Here is a 14,678-nt window from a genome sequence, read left to right on the forward strand (position 1 = left end):
TAATAAGGACCATGAGACACAATAATGTAACCAGGGCCACCACCTCACCAGATGTGAACATAAGTACCCATATAAAGGAGAGTGTTCTAAAACATCTGTGCACAAATAAAAAGTTTTTCTTCTCCCTTAGGGGAGGAGGCTTACCGGGCTATGGGCAGAGGCAGAATCACCAGGCTTCCTGACGGTATCATCTCCGGGGGAAGGCATTGCTGATCGCTAGGTGAGTGAGAGCTGGATGTCTAGCTGCAGTCACAGACGCCAGCATCTCAGCTCCTCACCTTTAACCCGGAAGTGCCGCCCGAAATCTCGCGAGATTCTCTTGCCCAAGGAGAATCTCGCCTGGTGATCTGAAATCTGTGGAGCCCGAGGATGCCTGCCAGCAGGACTTGCTCCAGAGACGGGAAAGGGCGGCACACGCGACCCCGGGGGGACCCGTCTCCTGCACCAGCCCTCCCAACACGTGGGGAAACGATCCAGGCTGGGCGAACTTGAACTTCCTGGCACTGCAGGAGCGCTCCTACGACCCGAGGACAGGAAACGACGACTGGTGAGGTAAGGGGGAGGAGGCCTTTTGAATTGTTGCTCCTACATTGTTTCCTGTCCTGAGGGTGGAGACACCCTCTTGTCAGTGCCGTTGTGGAGGTGCCAGGAAAAATATATATATTTTTTTTTTACCTTGTTAGGGTGGGTTCACATCTGCGTTCTGGATTCCGTTATGGCTTTCCGTTATAACATGGTTATAACGGAAAATAACTAAATCCATAATACGGAAGGATGGATCAGTTATACTGCCCATAGATATGTATTATGACGGAATGCATACACACACACACACACACACACACACACGAATATACATACACATATGTATATATACATATTTATATACATAGATTTACACACGTGTGTGTGTGTGTGTGTGTGTGTGTGTTTATATACATTGCAATGCATGGGCACAGACAGTGTGTCCACTGTCTGCAGACGTACACCCATTCACCCATGGGGTCTGCAATCTGCATCCGACAGTACTTTTTCGCAGTGCGGAGGCATGGACAGAAAACCCATGGATGCACTCCATAGGTTTCTGATCTGTGCTTCCATTCCGCACCACACAGTATCTTTCCAATTTCAGACCCATTCACTTGATACAGTGCGCACACGGCTGGTGCCTGTATATTGCAGACCCCCTGTTTGCGGGCCACAATACAGGCACAGGCAGGCTATGGTCATGTGTATGAGGCCTAAATACATACCGCCTTCCAGTATCCGGCAGGACAGTCCCAGGTTTCAGTGGCGGTCCTGATACGGGGGAGGTATGTCAAAAATGAATCAGTTTTGCCCTAATGCATTCTGAATGGAAAAGGATCCGCTCAGAATGCATCAGTTTGCCTCCGATCAGTCACCATTCCGCTTTGGAGGCGGACACCAAAACGCTGCTTGCATGAAACTGAGCCATCCGTCATGAACGGATCTGTTTGTATTATGTCTTCTATAGCCATAACGGATCCGTCTTGAACACCATTGAAAGTCAACGGGGGACGAATACGTTTTCTATTGTGCCAGAGAAAACTGATCCGTCCCCACTGATTTACATTGTGTGTCAGGACAGATCTGTTTTCTTTGGCACAATAGAAAACTGATCCGTCCCCCATTGACTTTCAATGGTGTTCAAGACGGATTCGTCATGGCTATAGAAGACATAATACAAACGGATCCGTTCATGATGGATGCATGCGGTTATATCATGGTAACGGAACCGTTCTTTCAGATTCATGACGGATCTGCAAAAAACACAAATGTGAAAGTAGCCTTAGAGTCCATTCACACATCAGTGTGTGTTTTGCGGATCCACGGATCCGCAAAACACGGACACCGGCAATGTGCGTTCCGCATTTTGCGGACCAAACATTGCCGGCACTATAATAGAATATGCCTAATCTTGTCCGCAACTGCGGGAACGGACATCGTGCGGCCCCATAGAAATGAATGGGTCCGCAATTCCGTTCCAGAATTGCGGACGTCTGAATCGACCCTTAGGCACATAGTGTCCCTCTTCCTTCTATTCTAAAGTTGGGAGGTATGCTAAAGCACTGATGAAGGTGCTGTTGTTACTATGGTATCACAGTTGGCCAGGGATGTCATGTGACCGCTCCTCTGAAAATGCTTGCTGTGATGCATGCTGGGATTTTTACTTTCACTTTGCAGCTGCTCTGCCCACTCAACCTCTCATTAATGGGAGCATGCTATGCTAAATGCAGTAGAAAAATGATATATATACAGTATATCTTTCATGATGGAAATTCCTCTTGGCTTTAGTTATTGTCTGGGGCACTTACTTTGTTTTTATACTTATAGTGGCCAACCCCTTTAATGTTTATTCAAAATATGTTTTTGATAGCCGGTGCCCGGCTACAGGAATGTTTTTTGCCCCATATATTTTTTTTTGTTACATTTTTTATGGAACGCATTTCTGGAAAATGTCTTTATGTTTAAACTATTTATATGGGTTTTGGGATTGGGCGGGTTTAGCGGTGAGACGGGTACCTAGGCATTATTTTATTTTTGTGTCACACACAGTGACCATTGATGGAGAAAACACAAGTATAGTTTTTGAAAGACTCAGTTTCACATAGACAGAGGACATGGTAGAGACAGTAGACAGACAATCACTAGTGTTTTGTAGTACTGCTAGGGTGTTGTCACGGGATAAAGTGTGGGCAGCACAGTGGCTCAGTGGTTAGCACTGGTGCCTTGTTCGAATCCGACCAAGGACAACATCTGCATGGAGTTTGTATGTTCTCCCCGTGTTTGTGTGGGTTTCCTCCGGGTTCTCCAGTTTCCTCCCACACTCCAAAGACATACTGATAGGGACCTTAGATTGTGAGCCCCATTGGGGACAGTACGATAGTAATGTCTGTAAAGTGCTGCGGAATATAGTAGCGCTATATATTAATTAATTATAGTGGGGCATCATCAGCAGAGATGATACCGAACACCAAATCTACTAATAGTCTGTCCAACAAAAAAAAAAGAAAAAAGGAAGAGGATCTAGGACTGGACCCTGAGGGACCCCAAGGCAAATACAGTGGATTGGAGGACCATACCCAGCAGGAGTTGTTGGTCTACCGTGTCAAATGCCGCAGAAAGTGTAGCGAGCGGTGAATCAAAGTTTTAGTGAGGGCCACAATATAGTGAGCAGTGTATAACGTGACAGAAAAATTAATCAAGCCAGCAAATGAGACAATATGGACAATCACTATGGTTCGGAGAGATGTCCCCTGAGGTTAAAAGCAAAAGAACAAAGAAAAACAGCAAGTGGTTCAGTGATTTGTAAGAGTGCTTGTTCTGCTGAAAAGTGGGACATGATGGGTTAGGTTGATTCAAAATATTTGAGCTGTACATGGGTGAAGGGAGGAGAGCGGTACCGATGAGGAGGGATTGTACACAAGAGGTAAATGTGAAAAAAAAGGAGCAGATAATAAAATGGACACAGACACTAGGAACCCAATCACAGATATTAGCAATTGTGTTTCAGTATCTCGCAGAGCATACCTGTCTCCAACCCTGTCTGTCTGCCTGGTTAACTTTTAATGCTGTATTGCTGCACAAATGTCCATTGAATCCAAAGGCAAAACTATTTTTATTAGAAAGTTCCTCCCCTAAATTGTATCTAAAGAAAATTTCTTAAAAGCACTCTGGTCCCACAAATGTGACTGGAACAAAAAGTGGGGAACATTTATTCTTAAAGGGGTTATCCAATGTCATAAACAGCCCCCCCCCCCCCCCCAATGTGCCGGGCCCCTCACACGGAATATACTTACCTGGCTCCCTGCGCAGCTCCTGGTCCCCGCACCGCTGCTTCTCCCGGTACACGGATGAAACATCCAGTGTCGGGGGGCGGGGAGCCAATGGCAGACGGGTACAGGGACGAGCCTCCCTAGTGTGTGACGAGACTATCAGGCATATCAGCTTGCTGCCATTCCAGTTTGTCGTTCTCCCAACCACCGGGACACACAACAATGAACAGTGCTGACATCTCGGCCTAGGCATGTGGTGATCTGCCGGAGCAATAAACCAAGGCCTCTCATTTCAAGGATTCTGTCTCTCTCATTTTGCAACAAGTAGTGATTACTGATATACATCAATGAACAGAAGGGATCACACAATCATACTACTCCAATTTTTGAGGTTTTACATGGCTAAAAAAAACTTTGCCTTCAATTCTGATTTTATGCCCCTTCTACATGCCACAGATTGGAGCTGAGTGCTTGAAAATTTGATCATCTGCAGATCTTAGCGACACCTGTAACTTCTTCGGTTTGCATCGAACCTTAGTGCCTGTCCGTCTTGGTGTTGCAATTTCAATGTTGAGGAGTGTATTTAAGCAAAATTATAAATGGTGTAAGTCTGTAAAATATGCCATCACTTGCATCCCTTGAAGCAAAAGATATTACAACCTGTTTGCTATTAGATGAAAATAATGGGCATAACGTGCATACTACATTCACAATATACACATGTAAACAGTGACTCACCCTTCCATTTCACAATCTTAGATTGGCTGAGTTTGACGAGAGTGTCCAGATACCACAAAGCACGGGCTTGCCGATCGGGGTCTGTTGCATGCTTAATATCACCAAGTTCTCGCAGTACATAAGCACTATGTCTATGGAGAAAAATAGAAATAAAAAACAGTTATTGCTGCTTTTGCGTAAATAAAAAACGTGGACTGTGACAGTCAGGCAGAGAGGAGACAGCAGCATAACCCCCGGCAGCCAGGAACCTCCAGGTCAGATCAGTACTTGATTGGTTTTTCATTTTAAATAACAGTGGTTAGAAAGATAACAACCAAAAGTGTACTCCATCTGTTGGGTTGATCCAAAAAAATGTACAGGTTCTGCCACATGTCATAGTTACTTACATATACAGTTACATAGTAGGGCTGAAAAAAGACAATTCTATCAAGTTCAACCAAGAGTATGTGTGGGGACATGAATTAAGGAAAGGCGGTAGGCAACCAGAATTCTACACATTTACATAAGCATTAAAGGGGTTATCCGATTTCTAAAAGATCCCCATCAATACTTACCTTCCATATTACTTACCTGCTCCCCGACACCCGCATCGCTCTGGATCCCTGCACGGCCACCGTTGCATCTCCCTGTTGTATGGGTCAAAACATCCGGGGAAAGGGATAGCAGGCCTCGGCGGTGATGAGTCCCCTTCAGGCTGGTCACTGTTGCGGCCTGCTATTGGCTGCTCCCCCTCCGTCCCCAGATGTTTTAATCCGAAAAAACGGGAAGATGCAGCAGCAGCCGTGCATGGATTCGGAGCGATGCAGGTGACGGGGAGCAGGTAAGTATAATGTATACGAGGGGCCCGGGCACTGGAGGGGATCTTTTACAATTTGGATAACCCCTTAAATGTTATTTAGTTCTAAGAATTCATCTAAACCCTTGTTAAAACTGTCCACTGTTCCTGCTGTGACCACGTCCTGGGGAAGTCTATTCCACAGATTCACAGTTCTTACAGTAAAGAAGCTTTGACGCTTCCGGAGACCAGTGGCGGATTACAATAGGGACGTTCGGGTCGGCAGCCCCGGACCCAGCGCCGCTGGGGGGCCCAACGCTGACCCGAACGCCCTCATACTGCGCCGGGGCACGGGAGCGCATAGCTCCCTGTCCCGTCGCCGATCACCGCCATAGGCTTCAGGCCTTGTAGGCCTGAGGCCTATGCGGTAGTGAAATCCCGACACAGGCGTGCGTGATGACGTCATCGCGCGCCTGTGCCGGGATGCAGCACTGTGACGCGCCTGACTCATCCCGCCTTCCTCTGCGAGCAAGCGCCTGGCCCTGGACATAGGTGAGTATTTATCTTTTCATTTTTTGTTCATTTTTTATTTTTTTATTTCATGTGCCTACTTTGGGGTGGGGTGGGGGGGGGGGGCCGTGTGGGGGCAAATTATTATGAGAGGGACTACACTATGTGGGGGCAAATGGCAGTGTGGAGGCAAATTATTATGAGAGGGACTACACTATGTGGGGGCAAATTATTATGAGAGGGACTACTATGTGGGGGCAAATTTCTATATGGGGGCAGTGTGGGGGTAATTGCTATGTGGGGACAGTGTGGGGGTAATTGCTATGTGGGGACAGTGTGGGGTAATTGCTATGTGGGGACAGTGTGGGGTAATTGCTATGTGGGGACAGTGGGGAAATTACTATGTGGGGCAAATTGCCACGTGGGGACAGTGTGGGGCAAATTGCCACGTGGGGACAGTGTGGGCAAATTGCCACGTGGGGACAGTGTGGGCAAATTGCCACGTGGGGACAGTGTGGGCAAATTGCCACGTGGGGACAGTGTGGGCAAATTGCCACGTGGGGACAGTGTGGGCAAATTGCCACGTGGGGACAGTGTGGGCAAATTGCCACGTGGGGACAGTGTGGGCAAATTGCCACGTGGGGACAGTGGGGGCAAATTGCCACGTGGGGGCAAATTGCCACGTGGGGGCAAATTGCCACGTGGGGCAAATTGCCACGTGGGGGCAAATTGCCACGTGGGGGCAAATTGCCACGTGGGGGCAAATTGCCACGTGGGGGCAAATTGCCACGTGGGGGCAAATTGCCACGTGGGGACAGTGGGGGCAAATTGCCACGTGGGGACAGTGGGGGCAAATTGCCACGTGGGGACAGTGGGGGCAAATTGCCACGTGGGGAGGCAAATTGCCACGTGGGGGGGCAAATTGCCACGTGGGGGGGCAAATTGCCACGTGGGGGGGCAAATTGCCACGTGGGGGGGCAAATTGCCACGTGGGGGGGCAAATTGCCACGTGGGGGGCAAATTGCCACGTGGGGGGCAAATTGCCACGTGGGGGCAAATTGCCACGTGGGGCAGTGTGGTGGAAATTACTATGTGGGGGCAGTGTGGTGGAAATTACTATGTGGGAGCAGTGTGGGGCAAATTACTGTGTGGGGCAAACTACTATATGGGGGCAGTTTGGGGGCAAATTACTGCGTGGGGGCAAATTACTGTGTGGGGGCAAATTACTATGTGGGGGCAAATTACTATGTGGGGGCAGTGTGGTGGAAATTACTATATTGGGGTGTTGCTATTGGGGAGGCACTGTAGGGGCAATTCTATTATTTCTGGGGACACTATACAGGGATTATTGCCTGGAGCACAATATAGGGTGTTATTATTACTGGGGGAACACTAAGGGACATTATAGCTGCTGTGGACACTATAGGAACATTTGGGGTAATTTATCAAACTGGTGTAACGCAGAACTGGCTTAGTTGCCCATAGCAGCCAATCAGATTCCACCTTTCATATTTGACAGCTCTTTTGGAAATCCAGTTCTACTTTACACCAGTTTGATAAATTACCCCAATTATGTCTATTAGGGTCACTATTTTTTCAGCAGTATAGTTCCTGGAGCATTGGGAAGCACAACGGGCACAGTATTGGGGGTGGCAGGATGACTCTGTGGGGACACCAGGATGGGGAGGTTGATGGAAAAATTTAGAAATCTAACGTGTCTGTGTTACAAACTGTAGAGACGAGATGCGGCTGAAAGAATTTGCCATGGTGGTCTGGGTCAAATGGAGAAGAAGAGGAAAGAGAAGGTCTACATGACAGGAGATGTCACTGGATGTAAGAGGTATGTGGTGCTGTATTCTCCTCCATGTCTTTTTTATTACAATTACATGTATTTTAAATTTGGCGACCAAATTTTTCAGTTTAGGACCCAATTTGGGGTATTCTTTTTTTAGTCTGAAGATGTCATATGGCCTAAGAAGAGACTGTGGCGCTCATGAAGCACCGCAGCCTCTTCATACAAAAAAAAATAACTAAACTAAAATGGAGGGGGGCGCCCAATTTGGGTAGACAGCCCCGGGCCTATCATGCACTTAATCCGCCCCTGCCAGAGACTGAACTTTTTCTTCTCCAGTCGGAGGCAGTGCCCCCTTGTCTTTTGTGGGGATTTTACATGGAACATTCTTGCAGCATACTTTTTGTATGGGCCATTTATATAAGTTAATTATGTCCATCCCCCCCTTAGATGCCTCTTCTCAAAACGAAATATATTTAATTATGTTAATCTTTCCCTAACAGCCCTAACAGGTCAATTTTATCGTAGAGGGAACGTCATAAAAAAAATAACTGTGGCAGAATAGTTTTTTCCAATTCCATCCATTTGAATTTTTTCTCCAGCTCCTCACTACATCAAATGGAATATTAAATAGTGCCATTAGAAAGTACAACTTGTCCCATAAAAAATAATCTCTATGCGAGTGTAAAAATAAAAAAATTATGGCTCTGGGAAGACAGGGAGTGAAAAACAGAAATGGAAAATGTCAAGGTCCTCCTCTAAGGGTTAAGATTAATTGCACAAACTAAGCATACTCAGTTGAACCCATAAGCTTTGCACATATTTGAATTAGTCCTACTGTCACAATAAGAAATGGATACATCACGTTGGCTTACTGTTTTTTATCTATCTTCTCCTGGAGTTCTTCTGGTGTGATATTCTTAAAAGGAGCAGCAACATTTTCCAGAGCAGCATATTCCAATGGAGAGATGACTTATCAAAGGTTAAGAAGAAATATCTACACATAATTACATCACAAGCATGCTTTTCAGTTACCCTGGATTCTATATAGCCTTCCGAAGAAGCGGCAGATGATACACCCTTAGTTTACTCTATGGAAGGATACGGTCATGAAATCTGTAAACGTCCTCTTGTTTGTCTGCTTCAGCGTTACATGGAGGCAAGAATAGTGAACAGACCTCCTCCTCTTTCCTGTGCACAACTTCTTGCACCAGTTCTGTAAAAACAGAATGTAGAAAATATTCATGTCAATTACATTAGCTACATATGTTACATCTAGTGGGATTAGTAGTTTAAAGAACACCCGTCACATCTAACATACTGCAGGTTATACAGTAGAGCAGGAGGAGCTGAGTACACCGATATATAGTTCTGTGGGAAAAGATTTAGTAAAAGGTGTATCTTATTCATTTCGATGTTTAGGAGTCCAGTGGGTGGTCCCATCTGTGATTGACAGCTGTCTATATACAAGTCATATAGTGATGGCTGTCAATCACCATGTACGACCACCCACTGGACTCCTAAGTAGAGAAAGTGCAGGGATCTAAATGTATAAAGTACACCGAACCAATTCCCATAAGCTACACATCAATCTGCTCAGCTCCTCCTGCTCTGTAATGTGCAAAGTAACAGTTTTGCCTTTAAAGAGGCACTGTTTTATGCGAACAACATCTAAAGGGGGTTTTCCGAGATTTTATTACTCTAGACAGGTCATTAGTATCAGATAGGTGAGGGTCCGACACCCAGGACCCCCCTGATCAGCTGTTTGAGAAGGCAATATATCTCTACATCAACACTGTAGGCTCGTATACAAACAGCGGGAGGAGAACGGAAGCTGCAGGACATGGGAAAAACTGGTGAGTAAATCATTTTTACAGCATTTAGTTGCATGGGGCAAATGTTTATTTCACTTGGACAACCCCTTTAAAAGTATATGAGGTAATTTATCAAACTGGTGTAAAGTAGAACTGGCTTAGTTGCCCATAGCAACCAATCAGATTCCACTTTTCATTTTTGACTGCTCCTTTGGAAAATGAAAAGTGGAATCTGATTGGTTGCTATGGGCAAATAACCCCAATAAAGTCTGTATAGGCTTTCACTATGTCATTTAATAGAAAAGTTCCTGTTTACACACAAACATCTTAACCCCTTAGTTACTACCAATAGCCCTTTTTGAAGAAGTTGCTAATAAACCTTAAACCAACAAATCATCTTTACGGTGCTACAGGTTTAACCTGGCATGGGTTTCCTGGGCTGAGAAAAACGGCAGCATTGCTCCTGCTCTAACGGCCAGGATTGGAGAAACCGATGCAGCTGTCAACTGCAAATACCAGAGGCACAGCCAAACTGCCTGACAGTTCTGGACTGGCAGCATAATACACTGTACCACATATACTGCACTTGCATGGCAAAGTCCCCTTGTGGGACTAATAAATGGAAAAATAAAGTGTTATTTGGAAAAAAACATCCCCATATTAAAAGATATATCCACCTTTTGCGAGGAAAAAAAGTTTTTTTTAATGGCTAAAAAAAAAGGGGGAAAAAATGGAAACCTCTCCACATAATTGACATAGCTGCATCTATAAAAAAGAAAATGGCTGCACACCATTATACATACAAACAATAGAGATAAGAAATGGGGGTCATTCTAAATAAAAGTGGTACAATACCGACTATAAACGAGTTAATGGAAGCTCTTAGCGCACATATTTGATCGAACGTGTCGGGCCCATCTACCAGGCGTCAAGGTGGGTTCCGCAGATGGGTCCCCAACACTAATATACTGCCTCTCTTTGGACTTACCTAAGCCTACAATATTCAGGGCAGTGTAGAGACCAGCTACATATGTACTCTGCTCAGAAGTCCCAGGTAGATGGGGGTGTTCAGTCTAAAAGAGGCACTATCCTCAATATATACTACAAGAGAATTTAGACTAGAACCTTAGGTAGGTCCAAAGAGAGGCAGTATATTAGTGTTAGGGACCCATCTGCGGAAGCCACCTTGACGGCTGGTACATGGGCCTGACACACGTTGGATCAAATATGCGCTAAGAGTTTTCATTAACTCATTTATAGTCGGTATTGTACCACTTTTATTTAGAATGATCCCCATTTCTTAGCTCTATTGTTTGTATGTATAATGGTGGGCAGCCATCTTGTTTTTTGTAATTATGTTTGCTTCATGGATATGCACCTGTGATTCTGAAGGTTCTAGTCTAAATTCTCTTGTTGCATCTAAAAAACCATCATCCAACCCAAAAAGCTATAAAAAAGTCAGACTCAGAGGCCTGTGGCAGGGCATGATATGAACGCTCTGATTCTCCCATAGACTGCAATGGGAAATCATTGCAGTCTACGGGAGAAGGGATCAACCAATCACATGTTAAAGTCCCCTATGTGGTTCAGAATATGGCAAGAGAAACAAAAAAAAAAAAAAAAAAGTTAGAAATTTTTTTAAGTATTGAAACAAGAAAAACTATAGAAATTTGGCATAGTTGTAATCATATTGATTCACAGAATAAAGTTAACATGTCATTTTTGCAGTATAGGAAACAAAACCCATAAAACTATATAAAACTATAATTGTGTGTTTTTTTTTCATTTCCATCCCATTTAGATTTTTTTTCCAGCTCCCCACTACTTCGCATGCAATATTAAATGGTGCCATTAGAAAGTACAACTTGTCTTGCAAAAAACAAGCCCTCATATAGCTATGTAAACGGAAAAATAAAGTTACTGCTACCTCAGGGAAGGATTTAAAAACTTAAAAAGACAATTGTAGAATGGCTGTTCTTTTCCTTTCTCCCACCCCTAATGAGTTGTGAGTAAACCAAAATGATGTAATAACTAAAATCTACGACTTAGGGCTCATGCTGCACACGAACGTATTTTCTTTCCACGTTCATTCTGGGTTTTTTAGCGGACCTTATGCGGAACCATTCATTTCAATGCGTCCGCAAAAAAAAAAAAACGGAAGTTGCTCCATATGTCCTTTTCGCAAAAAAAATAAAATAGAACAGGTCCTAAGAAATGTTCAGGTAAATTTGATATTATTAGGCTGCGTTCACACGGGCGAGATTTCCGCGCGGGTGCAATGCGGTAGGTGAACGCATTGCACCCGCACTGAATCTGGACCCATTCATTTCTATGGGGCTGTTCAGATGAGCGATGATTTTAACGCATCACTTATGCGTTGCATGAAAATCGCAGCATGCTCTATATTCTGCGTTTTTCACGCAACGCAGGCCCCATAGAAGTGAATGGGGTTGCGTGAAAATCGCAAGCATCCGCAAGCAAGTGCGGATGCGGTGCGATTTTCACGCATGGTTGCTAGGTGACAGTCTATAAACTGTATTACTTTCCCTTATAACATGGTTATAAGGGAAAATAATAGCATTCTGAATACAGAATGCATAGTACAATAGGGCTGTAGGGGTTTAAAAAAATAAACTCATTAACTCACCTTCTCCTCTTGATCTCGAAGTTCCCGGTCTCTTCTTTACTTCAGTTGTGGGCTAAAGGACCTTTGAGTTGAGTTTACTGATGAGTTGTGGGCTAAAAGACCTTTGGTGACGTCAGATCACATGCTCCAATCACATGGTACATCACCACGGTGATGTACCATGTGATTGGAGCATGTGATCTGACGTCACCAAAGGTCTTTTAGCCCACAACTCATCATTAAACTCAACTCAAAGGTCCTTTAGCCCACAACTGAAGTAAAGAAGAGACCGGGAACTTCGAGATCAAGAGGAGAAGGTGAGTTAATGAGTTTATTTTTTTAAACCCCTACAGCCCTATTGTACTATGCATTCTGTATTCAGAATGCTATTATTTTCCCTTATAACCATGTTATAAGGGAAAATAATACAATCTACACTACAACTAACCCAAACCTGAACTTCTGTGAAGAAGTTCGGGTCTGGGTACCAGTGTCGGTTTTTTATCACGCGCGTGCAGAACACATTGCACCCGCGCGATAAAAACTGAACATCGGAACGCAATTGCAGTCAAAACTGACTGCAATTGCATTCCTACTCGCGCGGTTTTGCCGCAACACACCGGGACGCATCCGGACCTAATCCGGACACGCTCGTGTGAACCCAGCCTTAAGGCCTCTTTCACACAGGCGAGATTTCTGCGCGGGTGCAATGCTTGAGGTGAACGCATTGCACCCGCACTGAATCCAGACCCATTCACTTCTATGGGGCTGTGCACATAAGCGGTGATTTTCACGCATCACTTGTGCATTGCGTGAAAATCGCAGCATGCTCTTATATCGGGTCCCCATCCCGATCGTCACCTAGCAACCATGTGTGAAAATCGCACCACATCCGCACTTGCTTGCGGATGCTTGCAATTTTCACGCAGCCCCATTCACTTATATGGGGCCTGCGTTGCACGAAAACGCAGGCCCCATATAAGTGAATGGGGCTGCGTGAAAATTGCAAGCATCCGCAAGCAAGTGCGGATGCGGTGCGATTTTCACACATGGTTGCTAGGTGACGATCGGGATGGGGACCCGATCATTATTATTTTCCCTTATAACATGGTTATAAGGGAAAATAATAGCATTCTTAATACAGAATGCATAGTACAATAAGGCTGGAGGGGTTAAAAAATAAATAAAAAATAATTAAACTCCCCTCATCCACTTGTTCGCGCAGCCCGGCTTCTCTTCTGTCTGTCTTCTTTGCTGTCCAGGAGTAAAAGGACCTATGGTGACATCACTGCGCTCATCACATGGTCCATCACCATGGTGATGGATCATGTGACGGACCATGTGATGAGCGCAGTGACGTCACCACAGGTCCTTTTCCTCAAAGAAGAAGAGAAGAGAAGCCGGGCTGCGCAAACAAGTGGATTAAGGGGAGTTAAGTTTTTTTTTTTTTAACCCCTCCATCCAAATTTTACTAAGCATTCTGTATTAAGAATGCTATTATTTTCCCTTATAACCATGTTATAAGGGAAAATAATAAAATCTACACAACACCTAACCCAAACCCGAACTTCTGTGAAGAAGTTTGGGTACCAAACATGCCGATTTTTCTCACGCGCGTCGCACCCGGCCCAAATCCATGACGCTCGTGTGAAAGAGGCCTAAGGGGTTAAAAAACTGCTTTGGGTTAAATACACAGTGACCCACATTTACTAAAAAAAAAAGAGCACGCCTAGATTACAGCATAAACTGAGCCAAAATGAGCTGCAATTCAGCAAATATAGGTCAGAAAAATTATCTGTGTATAGCCAAAAAGTGGTGTGGCTTATTGGGGAACATTCTACATTCCCCCCCAACACTGCGCCATCATTCTGGCATAACATTCTGTCTCAAACTAAGCTAATTAATAGGTTGCATAAGTAGCATCTATCGTTGCAGCATATTTCTCAACCAGCCTGTGATAAATCTATACCATCTATAGGATTAGTAAATCTGCCCCATTATATTTCAGTAGGGGCTTTGCTGTTAAACCTAGAGGCTCTGCTCTCTCTGCAACTGACACACGTATATATTTAAAATCTCAGCAATGCGGGCACATATGAACATGGGGCCAACACAGATGTCTTCAGCTGCCAAGTGCACATGTAACAGGTCAGCCAGTGTCATGGGTACAAATCTGCTGACAGGTGTCCTTTGGACAACTTTGGGAGGCATTTTTTTCTATTTTTTTATTACTGCATTCTACTCACTTTGAGCTAAAATCGCTTTTTCCATTGGTCTTTATTAAAAATATTCAATAGTTTTACCTCTACAGCTGTCAGTTTCAGTGCATTTACAGACTAGAAGTCTCTTTGGTTTACACTGAATTAATCAGAACTGGCTGGATCTGTAGCCCTTATCTCTGAACGCCTGATAGCTCAAACATTCATTACAGACAAGCTAAGCTCAGTTAGTAGATATTTAGCTTAAAGGATGCTTATAAAACACAGATACTGGGAAGATACAGAGAGGAATGGGGCTGCATTGTTTTTCAATGACAGTAATGTGCCGTGCAAAGTACTAGCAATGGCGATCCTTACTCTGGCACAGGAGAGAGAGCAACATTGAAAGAGCTGGCAGTAAGGTAAGC

General features: G+C 44.5%; 1 protein-coding gene across 2 annotated transcripts in view; it reads right to left on the reverse strand.

The window, feature by feature from the left end:
* The window catches only part of POLR1E (RNA polymerase I subunit E), a 40,076-nt gene that overhangs the window by 11,140 nt on the left and 14,258 nt on the right, over window positions 1–14,678 (reverse strand). The window contains exons 7-9 of one of the 2 annotated variants that reach the window (XM_040417353.1): window positions 8,718–8,828; window positions 8,488–8,584; window positions 4,557–4,666 (exon numbers count right to left, since the gene is read on the reverse strand). In XM_040417353.1, coding sequence (XP_040273287.1) covers window positions 4,557–4,666; window positions 8,488–8,584; window positions 8,718–8,828 — 318 coding nt within the window. Of the gene's footprint in view, window positions 1–4,535; window positions 4,667–8,487; window positions 8,585–8,717; window positions 8,829–14,678 lie in introns of both variants that reach the window. The other variant, XM_040417352.1, reaches the window with a different exon arrangement.

This window comes from Bufo bufo, chromosome 2 (genome assembly GCF_905171765.1).
Source record: "Bufo bufo chromosome 2, aBufBuf1.1, whole genome shotgun sequence".
NCBI lineage: Eukaryota > Metazoa > Chordata > Amphibia > Anura > Bufonidae > Bufo > Bufo bufo.